The 15,381-nt window shown below is 33.9% G+C and overlaps 1 protein-coding gene across 1 annotated transcript in view; it reads left to right on the forward strand.

Annotated features, from left to right (window-relative positions):
• Positions 1-13,602, forward strand: part of INTS13 (integrator complex subunit 13) — a 28,840-nt gene extending 15,238 nt beyond the window's left edge. The window contains exons 9-17 of the mRNA XM_074194196.1: positions 2,625-2,714; positions 2,917-3,006; positions 4,146-4,324; positions 4,857-5,027; positions 5,732-5,886; positions 6,127-6,357; positions 8,297-8,436; positions 11,237-11,372; positions 13,224-13,602. Coding sequence (XP_074050297.1) covers positions 2,625-2,714; positions 2,917-3,006; positions 4,146-4,324; positions 4,857-5,027; positions 5,732-5,886; positions 6,127-6,357; positions 8,297-8,436; positions 11,237-11,372; positions 13,224-13,263 — 1,232 coding nt within the window. The 3' untranslated portion in view covers positions 13,264-13,602. The remainder of the gene's footprint in view (positions 1-2,624; positions 2,715-2,916; positions 3,007-4,145; positions 4,325-4,856; positions 5,028-5,731; positions 5,887-6,126; positions 6,358-8,296; positions 8,437-11,236; positions 11,373-13,223) is intronic.
• The last annotated feature ends 1,779 nt before the right edge of the window (positions 13,603-15,381 follow it).

A 15,381-nucleotide genomic window follows, 5' to 3' on the forward strand; every position in this document is an offset into this window, starting at 1 on the left:
CTCCAAACTCAACCTCCTAATGTAAATTGCAGGAATTCTCTTGTCCATAGAAAACTCTTGTCTTCCATGGACACTAAGAAAGAAGGCTGAGAGCTGGGCTTCAAATAGCTACTCAGACTTCTTAAATACCAGTTTCTTTGTAAACCACCACGAAGTTCTCTGAACCAGAGTGACTCCAGCTTCCTTATAGCACATACCCAGATGAGACAAATTTGCTAGGAATCATTTCTAGTCCTAGCAGGTAGCATCCCAAGACCCTTGTCTGTCTTCTTGTGCTGTGACAGCTAAGTACTTGGTACTATGCAAATGTTAGCTATTATTATCACTGTTATTATCATTATTTATTAATACACAGTACTAGTTACTTTAAGTTCTCTTCTACCATTCCCCGCTTGATAGAAACATAGTTTCTAATTCTCTGTTACTGCAGAGTACTAGGTATATTTTGAAAAATATATACATATACATCCATAGATACATACATATATACATACATAGATGCATATATACATGGACTTCATTTCTGTTTTTTACTTAGGAATGGGATATGGTACCAATTCTTGTTTTTATTGTACCAATTTACTCTATAATTTGGATATCAGATCTTTAGCAATAATATTTTATGCAACTATTTTCCCAGTCTATAGTTATTCTTCTAATTTTATCTTCATTGAGTTTGTTTATGCTAATATAATTTAAAATCTAGTAGTGCTATATACCCTTTTTTTGTATTCTTATTATTTCCCTTTAGAATCTAGATCTTTTGATCCCCAAAATGTTACTATTTTTATTTAACTATGTAAAGTAATTTCTTAGTAGTCTGCTTCATCATGAAATTTAAAAATAAATTTAGATAGTATTGTCTTTTTTAAATTGTATTAGCACAAACCCAACTATGAGTTTGGACCATATCTCTCTAAAGTGTGTTTTGAAGTTTCATTTATATATCTGCATGTGTGATGTCTAATGATAAAAGCTAGCCTTTGTATAGCGCCTCCTAGTTTCAGGTCTGAGCCAAGTGCCTCTCAGCACAACAACCCTGCAAGGTGGTTGCTGTTATCCCTGTTTTACAGTTGAAGAAACTGAGACAGGCAAATTAACTGACTTCTCAGTGTCACATGAGTAGTATCTGAGGCTGAATTTGATCTCAGGTCTGCCTGAATCCATGCCTGGTGCTTTCTTTTCTCATTTTTGTCTTGTGTTTCAATGCTTAAAACAGTATATGACAGAATAGGTGTTCAGTATATGCTTATTGAATTGAGTCTACGCACATACATGTTTATGTGTATGTGTATACACATATATACACACACGCAATAAATATACTCACATATATGTGGAGAGACAGATTGGACCCATGCTATTATTAGCTGTTGGGAATTCCTGATAAGGAAATTCCTTTCAGCAATGCAGATCTGCAAGCTTTTTAAAATTTATTAGTTGCCAGGAGATCTCAGAAGGTTAATTTATCCAGGCTCATGTAGTTAGTATGTGTCAGAGGGAGACTTGAACCCAGATCATTCTAAGTCTGAGGCTAGCTTGACATCAATTCCATCGTCCCATAGGGGATTTGCATCTCTGACTAGAAGATAGCCTGGGCCAAAGCATAGTAATGGGGGTATAATATCTTGTAAGGATATTAGAGATTGGAGTTGATCAAGAATGGGAGGAGCGAGAGTCAGTCTGCCTCTTTAATTCCTTGATTGCCTTTGGGAAAGTGTCTGATCACTTGGGTGCAGTCCAGGTCAAGAACTTAGTTAGGATTCTCTGCTAGTGCTCCAGAAACTGCCAGGACCTCATCATCTCCTGCTTAGACTCGTAACAGCTTCTGAAGCCTCTCTGCTCTCATTAGAGAGATCCCAACTGTGGATAGATTTCAAGGGCTTTGTGAAATACGTTGACAACCGCATTTCAGGATAATTGGTTTATTTTGTTAGCTGTGGTTTTATTTTATGCTTGTAAAAGCATTCTGAGGAGAATTCACTAGGCTTCTATGGGCTTCCCACTCAGGGTTCCATGATCCAGCAGGAGTAAAAAATCCTCTTCCAGCTTCCATTCATTGGCCTTCCTTGTTTCCTTCTTCAGGGAGGTCCATGACTCCCTCTCACCTCTCAGCCAGAATAAACTCCTTTGTTTGCTATTGCTTCACACTTTAACCTTACTTCTCCTTAGACTGATGTTCTTCACCTTCTCATTGGACTGGTTCACACTCTCTTCCCTCTACATGACAGTCTGTCTTTGCTTCTATACCTTTGCCCCCAAGACTGGTAGGAAGGTTCTACACCCCCCCCCCCCAATCTGACTTTGGTAACTTCTAACTCAATTCTTTAGTGCTCAGCTCCAGAGCTGTCTCTTTCTTACCACAGTGCTTTCCTGATTGCCCCTTTGTAGCCTCCCCCACCCTCTGAAATGAGTTCATCTCTCTTTTTTGTTTCTCTTGGGTGGATGTGGTGTGCCCTGTGTGATGAAGGCTCTTGCTTTTAATTTTTCTCAAATCTGGTACATTGGAGCATTGAATCCTCTTAATCAATGTTTGCTGAAGTTAATTAAATCTGGATCTTAGATAAAAACTGATAGATTAGGTTGTACTTTGATCTACATTTTTTTCTTTGACTATGTTAAAGGTGATCTCCACTTGGGTGGCAGTAGAGGAGAAGGCTCATTTAAAGAAACAGTGACATTGAAATGGTGCACACCAAGGACAAATAATGTTGGTAAGCATTTAAAAGAATTAAGCAAAATTAAGGTATGAAAGTAAATTATAAGGTACTTAGGAAATTTTAAAAAATGATAAGTAGGTTTTTCCTACTTGTTCATTTGATTTTATCTTTAATCATTATAAAGATGAAGGAGGTAACTTCTCCCTTCTCCAATGAAAGTGATGCTTGTTCACATTGGTATTTACTTGTGTTTCAGAATTACATTATTGCACAGGAGCATATAGAATTTCACCTGTAGACGTGAACAGTAGACCTTCTTCCTGCCTTACTAACTTTCTTCTGAATGGTAACTTTCTCCTTTGTTTCCGTTGATACAATTACATGTTCAGTTTTATAAGTGGAGAATACTTTGAAATAGATGTGCTGACCATACTTAATTGCTGGCTTGTTTTGTAACTCTGATCCAGGTCTGGAAACTGTTTCCCTTTATATCCTTTTATTCTTTTTTTTTGCCCTAATTTTCTAAAATTTAAACATTTAAAAAAATGGCTTGTGTTTCTGATCTTCCTCAGAACTTTATGTAAACTATAAAATTGTTATGAATTTGGTTCTTTATAGCACAAAGCCTTTTTTTATCCTGATTTGATCAGCATAGGGAATTCTTGACCTAGAAACTTATTCTTCCAATGAAAAGTTGTAATTTTTAGTTTTATGAGTACTGGAGACACTGAGATGTTAAATCAGTTGCCAGTAATCTCACAGTTGGTATATATTAGAGGAAGATTATGAACCTAAATCATAACTCCAAAGATGTATTTCTGTCCAATGTCACTCTATTTCTCTTGAAGGATTTTAATTTATAGCATTATATCTAATCATTTTTTTATAAGTAACTCAGCATAACAATGTACCCTCATAGTAAATTTAATTTCACTTTTACGTTATACACTTGGAGGATAGAATGGCTACACAAAATTCAAATTTTAATGAAGTATTAGAATTAAGTATTGAATATTTCTAGATTAGCAGCTGCTCAGAACTACTATTTTACTGTAGAAATCTCCAAAAGAATTTCCTTTTGGAAATGATGATGGTACTTTGAACAGGATGGAAACATAAACTTTATTCACAAAAGCCTTATCAACTGCAAGAATGCAAAACTTTTAAGTATTGTGGTAACACTGAGGCATTATGAAACAAAAGTGGAACTTCCCTTTTTACTGCTGCTCTTCTAGAGACTGACCAGAAATCTTCTCATTTTTCTTTTTAGTATCCAAATGACTTATGATGCTAACAGGTATAACAAGATATTTTACCAGACATTTTGATAGCTTCCTTTATATAAACTTCAAAAATTAGAATTGGAAGGGAAAAGACCAGCTTGATAAAAATCTGTATTGGGTAGAGGAAATGAATCATCCAGAAATATGTTTAAAGAGGGAAAAATTTGAATTTGAATTAATTTGCTGATCTTGCTCTTGACAGGTCGATCTGTTCTGCTGGAACAGCCACGAAAATCAGGTTCCAAAGTCATTAGTCATATGCTTAGTAGCCATGGAGGAGAGATTTTTTTGCACGTCTTGAGCAGTTCTCGATCCATTCTAGAAGATCCTCCTTCAATTAGTGAAGGGTGTGGTGGGAGAGTTACAGATTACCGCATTACAGTAAGGCTCTAATGTCTATGAATACTACTTCCATGTTTTGAATTTACCAGGCTGTTAAAGGGACTTTTCTGAGTAAGGTGGTTTAATTTTGTTTGATTCTGTTTCTGCTTCTTTAATTTTGTGAAGTATTTTTGCCAAGAAGTTTGATTTAAATATTTAATGATAACTGTATATTCATCATTGTAATTACTTTAACTTTGGTAAGATACAAAAAAAAAATCTGTCAACAGTCTTAGCTTAGAATTTTATATTGCTTCGTTTTCTGACCTTTAAAGGGACTGAACTTAGAAGTTTTAGCCTTCAAAACATGTAAACATGTATTTCATACATACATATTCTTCAGTATATCTATCTAGATTTTTCAGAAATGTTTCTGGACATACACCACACAAAACAAACAAAAGATAGTATACTGTGTTTCTTCATTGCATGTCATAGAACATAAACTTTTAAGAGAGGTTATTACATTTAATCCATACTGTGTAATTTAGAAAATATAGTTTCTAATTTTATCTTGTTTGGTTATCATTAGGATTTTGGTGAATTTATGAGGGAAAACAGATTAACTCCTTTTCTAGACCCCAGATATAAAATCGATGGAAGTGTTGAGATCCCTTTGGAACGAGCAAAAGATCAGTTAGAAAAACATACTCGTTATTGGCCTATGATTATTTCACAAACCACCATCTTCAACATGCAAGCAGTAAGTAATTTTAAATTGTTATACAGTTTCAATTTTCTTTTTTGGATAACAGTTTTGCCAACTACAATAAATATTTAACTTTTCATGGAACAATTGAACTATGCCCTATCAATATAAAAGATGCCATTTGTGGAATATATACAATAGAAGGCAAGCCTGTGGTAGAAAGAATACCAAACTGAAAGTCAGGGAATCAGTTTTGGGTTCTGGTCCTGGCTCATCATTGATTCTCTCCTTCAGGCAAGTTAGTGGAAATATCTGGGCCTCAGTTTGAGAGATTAGATTAGATTTGAAAATCTCTACCTTTCTGGTTCTATGAAATAAGTAATTCTACAGTTATATAGAATTATAGGAGTTTAGTGTTAGGACCTTAACCTATAGTCTTCCCCTCATTTTACAACCAAGGAAACTGATTCCTAAAGAGGTTGTGATTTATCCAGTTGATAGCAAATTGGAGAGTGTATCTCAAGTCTTCTGATTCATTTTTGTGTTCAAGAATCTCAACTAAAAGATGTGTTAATGTAGAGAACATGACTGCACCCGGCCCCCTTTGACTAGGCAATAACTTTTTAATGAACTGTTTGTAGTTTTGCATGAAGGTTAGACTTCAACTCTTGAAATATTTAAAATCATATGAAATATTTCACATTGACTGTAGGTGCTTTGATTGTTCAAGAAATTTGAGATTTTTTTTTAATCAATAGGTAGTTCCACTAGCCAGCGTTATTGTCAAAGAATCCTTAACAGATGAAGATGTGTTAAACTGTCAGAAAACAATATACAACTTAGTTGATATGGAGAGGAAAAATGATCCTCTGCCTATTTCCACAGTTGGTACAAGAGGAAAGGGCCCCAAAAGGTAATCAGTTTTTTTAATCCTTTTCAATTAAATTATAAAGGTTTAACATTATAATACAGCAAATTTTTTTGGTTATTAAATAGTATAAGTGGATGCACAGTAAGTTTCACATAATAGAAAATGAATACCATATTTGTCATTTCCTTTCCTTTTTTTTCGGTGTTGGTTAACTTTATGGCATTTTAATTCTGGTGTGTCCTATTTTCTATGAAAATAATGTTTTGTTTTTCTTTACTATAGAGATGAACAGTATCGTATAATGTGGAATGAATTGGAAACCCTTGTCAGAGCTCATATTAACAACTCTGAAAAACATCAACGAGTCTTAGAATGTCTTATGGCATGTAGGAGCAAACCCCCAGAAGAAGAAGAGAGGAAGAAACGAGGAAGGAAGAGAGAGGATAAAGAAGACAAATCAGAGAAAGCAGTGAAAGATTATGAGCAAGAGAAGTCTTGGCAAGATTCAGAGAGGTAACTTTTAAAAGTCAATTAATGAATCATATAGGATATTGGGCATGTGACATATTCTACCTACCACACATTTTAGTTTATTTCAGTCTTTTGTTTTTTTATCATTGTGTAGAATATTCATAATTATGGATTACTTTTTTGCTCAGTTTATCAAATTTTGTTTTTACTTCATTCAGCATTTATTAAGCCATGTTGGCTTTAAACATTATAATCAGATTTAGACCTAGAAGGGACCTTAGACAAATCTAGTCCAAGTTCACACAGTCATCCTGGCATTAAGTGGGGAGTGCAAGACTGGGCTTCACTTGAGTGACTGATTGAAGCACACATCCTTTATTTTATTTTTTTTTTTAGATTTTTGCAAGGCAAATGGGGTTGAGTGGCTTGCCCAAGGCCACAACACTAGGTAATTATTAAGTGTCTGAGGCCGGATTTGAACCCAGGTACTCCTGACTCCAGGGCCAGTGCTCTATCCACTGCGCCACCTAGCCACCCATACACAGCCTTTAACTCCAAATATGGTCCTTTCCTCTGCACCACAGTAATGTAGATCTTTTTCCTATTTAGAGAGAGAGAGAGAGAGAGAGAGAGAGAGAGAGAGAGAGAGAGATTTCTTTAACATATAGGTTTATTTTCACTTTAGTTTGGGGAGAAAGTAAGGATAGCTCATCATATTTTTCAAAGTTGAAGTTTATATAAGATGATCATTTTTGCTATTACATCGTGTAATCCCCTTAACGGTATATTCAGTTCTTTCACTAGTCATTGAAGTAAAGATAAATTTTGATAAATTGAGCAAAAAAAGTAATCTATAATTATAAATATTCTAACTGATCAACTGGCTATTTGTTTGCATGTGCATCATTTTCCTACCCTACCAGAGATGAGACTCTGAGTAAATAACAGTATAGTGAAGGACTTTTAAATTAGGGTGTATTTTGTTTTTAATTTGGGGCTTCCTTCTTTCTACTTGAGGGACCTGAGATCAGTAGCATATAAAAATAGGTCTACCTTGTTAACAAAGAAAATGTCTTCTTTTCATATCCTTTGCATCCTAGAAATGTGTCCTAGAAATGCTTTTACCCTCTTAACTGTCTCTGAGGAGAGAAGTCTTGGTTGCTAACTTTTTGAAACCTTAAGAGACTCTTGAGTTTTTCGAGCCTTTTAAAGCTAAATTTTTTTTTATTTAGTGAAATTTTATTTTTTCAGTTATGACTTAAAAACAAAAATAAAACTTTAAAAGATGTCAATTTGTGAAGAAAAAAAGAATCTTAGATCAGACACTGAATTGCTACATGGTTCACTTTTTTAAAAAGTATATTAAGTTTCATAAAGTAGTAAGAAGGCTATCCTATTTTGTTTCCCTTTCTGAACTCCTTTTTTGTTTGCTTCTTTTATTTTAGATTATTTTGCTGATATTCTTTTCCTATTTTTATACATCACTATTACTACTCAGTAACTTCCCTTTCCCTATCTCTAAGCCCTCTCATCACAAAAAACTATAGTCAAACCAAACAAATCTGCACTTTGACCAGGTCTCCTGTACCTCTGGGCCGTCATCTTTTTTCCAAGAGGTAGGAAGGACACTTTCTCATCTGTCACTGTGGTGGTCCCAGTTTTGAAGTCTTTCAAAATTTTTTCCTTTTCCTTGTCCTGCTTTATATGAGTTCATAAGTAGTGGTATATTGAAAGCTTCATAGCCACATTTCATCCTACTCTTTTAATTATTTTGCCTGAGTTTAGATTGAGGATTTTTGTTTCTGAACACTTTATGCATTTTATAGGTATGTGTATGTTTAGAGGTGCAAAGATTTGGGGGTGGTTGTCTTTTTGTATTAAAATTATACTATATAGAGAAACATTTATTTTAAAAGACTCACTGATTTAAGAATTAGGTTTAAAAATATGCCTTAAAATTCACTATTTGAATTTCCCAAAGGTTAAAAGGAATTTTAGAACGTGGAAAAGAAGAATTAGCTGAAGCAGAGGTTATTAAGGATTCTCCTGATTCGCCAGAACCTCCAAACAAGAAGCCTCTTGTTGAAATGGATGAAACTCCTCCTGTAGAAAAGTCCAAAGGTAAGAGGAGCTGGGTCAAACTGTTGTGAGAGGTTCTTAGAATCCAAATAACATCATCTAAATGAATATTGGTTGTCTGAAGCAACCAAAAAAATCTCTCTGCTGCACCTTTGAATTTGAAGTCTCTATTCACTGCCTGGAAAAACACTGAAAATGAAAATTACAGTGATAGCCCCATTAATTTCCTGTGAGAATAAAGTATTGTAATGAAGTCCAATTTAAAATAAAAACAAAACTTTGTCTTTACAAATTATTCAAGGTAGTAGAACTGTATGCATTTTCAGCTATATGTGACAAAAATACTCTGCACCCAATTCTCTTTTTGTTGAAGGTAAACAGGACTGACTGGCTTACAGAAACACGTTTTTCTGTTGGTTTTCTTTGTTCCATTCTATATTTTTCTCCAACCCCAAGTATTAGTCACTCTGATTACTTCAAACCCTCTTCTTACTAGTTAACTATTCCATAACTCCTATTTAAAAAACAAAAGAACATTTGTATTGAATATTTTAATGTGAATGAATTTTAAGCAATTTATCCTTTACTTGTTGCATTTTAAAATATTTGCATTTAAAAATTTTTAATTCTAATTATGAAATAAGCTGTCTGTCTCTGATAAGGAATTATTGGCATCAGCAAGCAGGTGAGAAGGTAAGTTTTTTTGAGAAATGCCTCTGCATTAAAAGTGACTGCTATTTTGTTTCAGTGTTTTGTTTTTTGGTGGGGCTTGTTATACAAAGGAGAGGAGCAGAAAAATTATTTAAGCATTTGTCTAATCCCTACAATTCAAAACCTGTGATATGATTTATAAAGAATCAAAAGAATTGCCATTTCTATAGCTAACTTTGAGATCTGCAGGGTATTTTCACTTATGTCATCTTATTGGAGCTTCACCACAAGCTCTCTTAGTAGTGCTCCTTTTTTTTTTGTCTTTTTGCAAAGAAGGAAATAGAGGCACTGTGGGGCCATGTTGCCAATCAACCTATCACTAGTAAGTTTCAGAAGGAAATTCAGCTGATGATCTCCCTGTTTCCCTAATCTGTCTATTTTTCTGCTGAGCTGGCTTACTCCTTAGCAAAATCTAGCCTTGATTTAGGAGCAGAATCAACGAGGCCATGCTGTCATTGCTGGGGTCTTGTTTTTTCTTATTTTTTGTTTTTTAATTTGGGGAGTTAGGAGAAGCCCATGTTGCTTATTCTTGGTTTCTGGATTCTTGAGTTTGCCCTTCCTTAAAACTGGCCTATGGTCATGCAGCACTTCTGGGGCTTATTAATTGTTCAGTCTTGAGCTAAGTACCTCAGCATCCTAGCCACAGTTTTCTCATCCATCTAATTAGACTTGTACCTGAGAGCCCCCAAAGATCCTTCCAGCTCTCTGCCTGTGGTCCAGTGATCCTTTCTTTGCCTTTCTTTCTTGTCTCTTCCTTATCTTCCCTTTTTATCATCTACTCTCTAAAATTTCTGGATTCATACATTTTCTATCTTCATCAACACTGGAATACAATTTAAACAATTTTAAACATGTAAATATAGTTTAGATCTTGTATGATAAACTGAAAAACATCCCTATTCCTTCCTGTTATCAGTCAATCAGTAAGCATTTAGTGCTGGAAAGTACAGTATTACTATAGAACTTAATTGTGGTATTTTCTGGCATTTGTAAATAAATTTATATTATAAATTGTAATGTCTCAAGTCCGTTGCTGGGAGGAAATGAAATTATATTTTGAATTGAATACTTTAAGGTCAGAGTGATTTTACATCATTTAATGGCTCTTTTGTAGATTGTTTGACATATAACATAGATTATATGATAATCAACATATTTGGTCTTTTAGTATTTTGTACCACCATTTCTTAAGTGCCCAGAATGCCACAGTTGAGGTAGAAGAGCACTCTAGATAGCTTACTTGTTCTAAGGTGAATAAGCTTTATCCTGACAGTAAAGAGAAAGAAAACTTCGCTTTGTCAAAACACATTCTGGTGCTTTAGAGTAGGGAAGAAAATTATTCATGATACCCTAGTTGTATGCTCTACTCTGTGCAGTAACTTTCCTTTCTCCTTAGGCTTTTAGCAAAATACTGTGAGAGTATTTCTGTAGACAACAAAATCTTTAGGTAGAGCTTAACTTCTTGTAATAATAGCTCACCTTAATATAAACTTTTAGGATTATAAGGCAATTTCCTCACAACAATCTCTGTGAAGAATAGTTTTTACAGATGAGCAAATTGTGTTTGAGAGAGATCAAGTGAAACTAGGTAGCTACAAAATTGAAACAAGTCTAATTCCAAATCCAGTAGTCATCCTGGCCATTACTTGTCTATATATATTTTTTCTATATGTGTTATTCTTTTGAATCTATATATTTGATATAGTTGCATTTTTAAGTTATCTTATTTTTTCTCTTCACTCAAATCATATATATTTTTATTAGTAGAGATGAAGATATATGCCTTATTGTCAAATTTTAATCCTCCATGGAAAGTATTGATTTAAGCAATTACTTGGAAATAGTGCTAATACTTTTTCCTAACTAGAAGGGATAAATTATTTTGAATGCATGGAAGATAATTTGATAGGTAGGAAAGAGATAGCTTATGTTTTTTTTCTTTTTAGAAAAAACCATTTTACTTAATTGCCATAAGACATTCCTTACTAAATGATTTTAAGAGTAATTAAATCTTTTCTTTGAATTCTGTGAAATAAGATAATATTGCCACAAGCTTGACAAGTCTAAAATTGAGTTGATTAAATAATTTCCATACCTTTTTTTCCTTCTCTCTTTTCAAACATAATATTAGGACCAATGTCCTTGCTGTCTTTGTGGAGTAATAGGATTAATACTGCCAATTCCAGAAAACACCAGGAATTTGTTGGTCGTTTGAATTCTGTCAACAATAGAGCTGAATTATATCAACATCTTAAAGAAGAAAATGGGTTTGTATTACTGAATATACTACCTGTCACAAAATCTTCTTTTCCCTTCAGAAATCTAACTCAACAAACATTTTAATTACCAGAGTTATCTCTATGTTTATTATTGGCAATAAGGAGCCACTGAAACTTCTTAACAAGACTGTGAAGGGTACCTGTTCTTTAGGAATAGGAGGTTGGGTTAGAAAGTGGGAAGGCTAAATTTAAGAAGACCAATTAGGACCCTGTTAAGTCTAATATAAGGAGAATCAATTAGGGACTACTAGGATGGTAGTCCTAACCAAAGGAGAAGAGCAGCTGAAATAGAGTGATGGTTGTGTTGGTGGAAAGAAGAGCACTGATACCAAAGTTGTGGAGGCAGAAGTGACAGGAGTTGGCAGCTGATTAGTGAGTGAGAGTAGAGTCAGGATTACTTCTAGTTTAGGGAGTTGAGGGACTGAAAGTAGGATAGATCCCTTGTCAGAAACCATGAGGTTAGGAAGAGGAGAAGCTGTATCAGAAAGGTGATGAACTTTGTTTTGACTATTTTGAATTATGAGATACCATTGGGATATCAAAAGTGGGAAATGTCTTAGCAAGCGGTTGGAGATTTAAGACTGATACTGGGAAGAGAGAGGAGAGCTGGATAAGTAGATTTGGAAGTACCTTGTAGAGAAGTAATAGTTGAATCCATGGGAACTGATGAGATCAACAGAGACTATGTTGAAAACAGGAAAGAGAAACTAGTTCAGAGCCATTACCTATATTGGGGGCGGGGGGGAGTACATGGGATAAGACACTAGCAGAGGAAACTAAGGAAATGAGATAAGAACCAGGAGAGAATAGCATCAGGAATCCCAAGAAACAGTGTGGTTAAGTAGTGTGAAATTCTGCTAAGAGATCAGTGATGATTTATAAATTTAATCTTTTATTAATATATTAAAATTATTAAAACTAGCAAATGGAAAAGTTTTTATATTTGCTGTCATTAGAGGATGACTTTTTAAAATGCTCAGAGCTCATTGTGAAATTATATAGGAGATTCAGTAATATGCCTCAGCTTAGAAAGAAACTAAGTGAAATATTCTTTTTAACACAGTAGCTCTTACTGGGAAGATTGGGTTTAAATTCAGATAAGATTCAGGCTTTTTTTTTGGTTTCTCAACTATTTTTGAAGATAAATTTCTTTTCAAGCCTTCCATAATATGTCTCCCATCGACCTTTCCAGTCCCATTTATCCTCTTCATACACTCTTCTCTAATCAAACCAGCCTGCTTATTGTTCCCTATATAGCACCTTTCATCTTGCTCAGGTGTTAACTCCTACTCCTGGCCTTTGCTGATTCTCCCCTCACTCCAACCTTAAACATTAGTGTCCTCTTGCTCTTGAAATTCCTTTGTATTTACTTATCTTGTATTTATCTATGTACATGTTTTGTTCTTGTAGTAGAATATTTGTACCTTCCACTAGCAGACATTTGGTAAATGTGTTTTTTTTTTAAATTGCAGTTGAAAGTTTACTGATAAGAAAGAAGGGGAAATTCCTTGTAGGATATTGCTTTGTTCATTTGAATACCTTTTAAATTTAACTTTTCATCATTTCAATTTTAGAGCTTTTTTTGAAAGATTAAGATCATTTGAAGACTAGTGAAGGGACAGCTAGGTGGTGTAGTGGATAAAGCACCGGCCTTGGAGTCAGGAGTACCTGGGTTCAAATCCAGTCTCAGACAATAATTACCTCTGTGTGGCCTTGGGCAAGCCACTTAACCCCATTTGCCTTGCAAAAAAACAAAAACCAAAACCTGAAGACTAGTGGATTGAGACTATTTATTACATGTTTTCTTCTACCAACATCTTTGTTCTTCTCTTTTTTCAGGATGGAGACAACAGAAAATGGAAAAGCAAGCCGGCAATGAGCAATGACTTGAACTAAACCTTAGTATATGGCATAAACTGTTTTATGCTAGATTTGATACTAGTACTTTTTCAGCAAGATTGTATATTACGTTGCCTGGACTGGTTTTTACAGTTTTATAAATTTCCTCTAATTTGATCTTTTTTGTACAAAATGTAGAATCGGCACATGATGAGTGAAGTATTCACAGATGGGATTTGTCTTACAAATCATAAATGCTTTTTATGTAAAGAGCATTCCTTCTGGAAATGTTAAAGATGATCTTGTACTTCTCTTTGCCAAATAAAATTGTTAAAAATATCTTTAAATAAAATATTGGAGAATTTTTAAAATTTAAAAATATTGCTATGCTTCTTTAGCCAAAGCTGGTTTTAGAATTATTTTAGAAATGTTCTGAAATATTCTAAGATTATAAGAGTTAATATATAACCATAATTTTAATCTGGCTTGTTAAACATTGAGCATTCAACAAGACTACTCTGCAAACATTTATTACTATGCAAGGTATTATGCTATGTTTCATTTCTTTTGCCAGCATGACAGATTTTTGTCTTAATGTTTGATGTTTTCAAGAAAATCTATTTTAAAACAAAGCTTTTCTCATTTGCTCTTAATTTTAAAATTGTTCTGGAAAATAGTTTTTAGTAATGTTGGCTAATTTTTTAAAATCAATACTGAAAATGCCATTGTATTTTCTGTCTTTAATTAGAAGATTTATCTTTTTTCAAGGTTGTGATATAAGCATTCTAGGATGGAATCTGAGCAGATCTCAAAGCTCTCAGAAAGTACTGTCAATGAACATTCTTAACTATACAGTTAGGGAGTTCCCTATTCTATATTTTCTTGGGATTCTTGTTTTCTTAAACATTATTCATCTAGAAGATGGATATTGATAAATAATAATTTCAGTGGAAAGAGGCAGTTTCTCTATGGCTTGATTACCAATCCAATTTTAAGATTTTTCATGTCTTTAAAGAAAAAAATGAAAATATTTTTCATTTGAACTTCAGGTTTCATCCTCACCCATGCTATGAAACTTGTCTGTTTTCTGCCTTTCAATATAGAGGCAATCCATGCTTAAAGCTCTCTAGGCTTAGGTGTTTTCATGAAAATATGATCAATATAAATAACTTTCTAAATTTAAAAATAGCCAGATTTCATTTTCTGTCCCATTCCAGAGTAGCTTCTAAGTAGATACTTCTGTTTAATCTGTGACTGCCCATCCAGATTCTTAATTTAGGCTTTTATGTTTTCTTAATTGTGATGAAGTATATTCATTCACCTGATATATATGTACATATTCATATACGTATGTGTATATCAGAAATACATTGCTAGTGTACTTCAGAAATAGGGCATGTGAACAAAAGTCTTACAAACTCCAAAACATAGCCACTATTCTAATAGCCTGTTCTGAAAGAAGAAAAACTTGTCCTGGAAAACTCATTAATTGAATAAGTAAATTTATGGATTTTTAAAAACTTTACTACCTTCAGGAATTATGCTATATATTATAAATATATTTCTAAAATAAGCTTATATGACTTGAAATAGTACTGCTAGTTCAGCTATGCACATAATCTTCATTTTCTCTCAAGTATCTTTCATAAGGCACCATTGAATGATATTAGTGCTATTTGGAGTCAGAAGTAATGAGGACAATTAGAAAGCAAAAGCTTTTTACAAAAAATATGTAAATCCTGTTAAATGAGAGCAAATCTAGCAATTTATTTGACATGGGACAACTAAGGGTTGCAGGGGAAGGAGCCCTGGACTTGAAGTCAGAAAGACTCACACTTGTGTGACCCTGGACAAGTCCCTCATCCTGTATGTTTCTTTATCTGTAAAATGGGAATGTTATTCCAATCTCAGGGTTGTGAAAATCAAATGAAATGATATTTGTAAAGTGCTTGGCACAAGTCCTAGCACATAGGAATTAATAAATGCTTATTATGGTACTTGTTGCTACATGTTTATAAAGGTTATAAAAGGAGTGCAGAAAAATCCCATGGATGTAACGTAAGTTTGCATCAGCTGCTCTTTCAAGTAAAGCGGAGAAAAGGTATATGTTTCCTTATACAGCCTAGGACATGAAGATTAGATTAATTGTAAACTAAGG

Source organism: Macrotis lagotis, chromosome 7, assembly GCF_037893015.1.
Source record: "Macrotis lagotis isolate mMagLag1 chromosome 7, bilby.v1.9.chrom.fasta, whole genome shotgun sequence".
Classification (NCBI taxonomy): domain Eukaryota; kingdom Metazoa; phylum Chordata; class Mammalia; order Peramelemorphia; family Peramelidae; genus Macrotis; species Macrotis lagotis.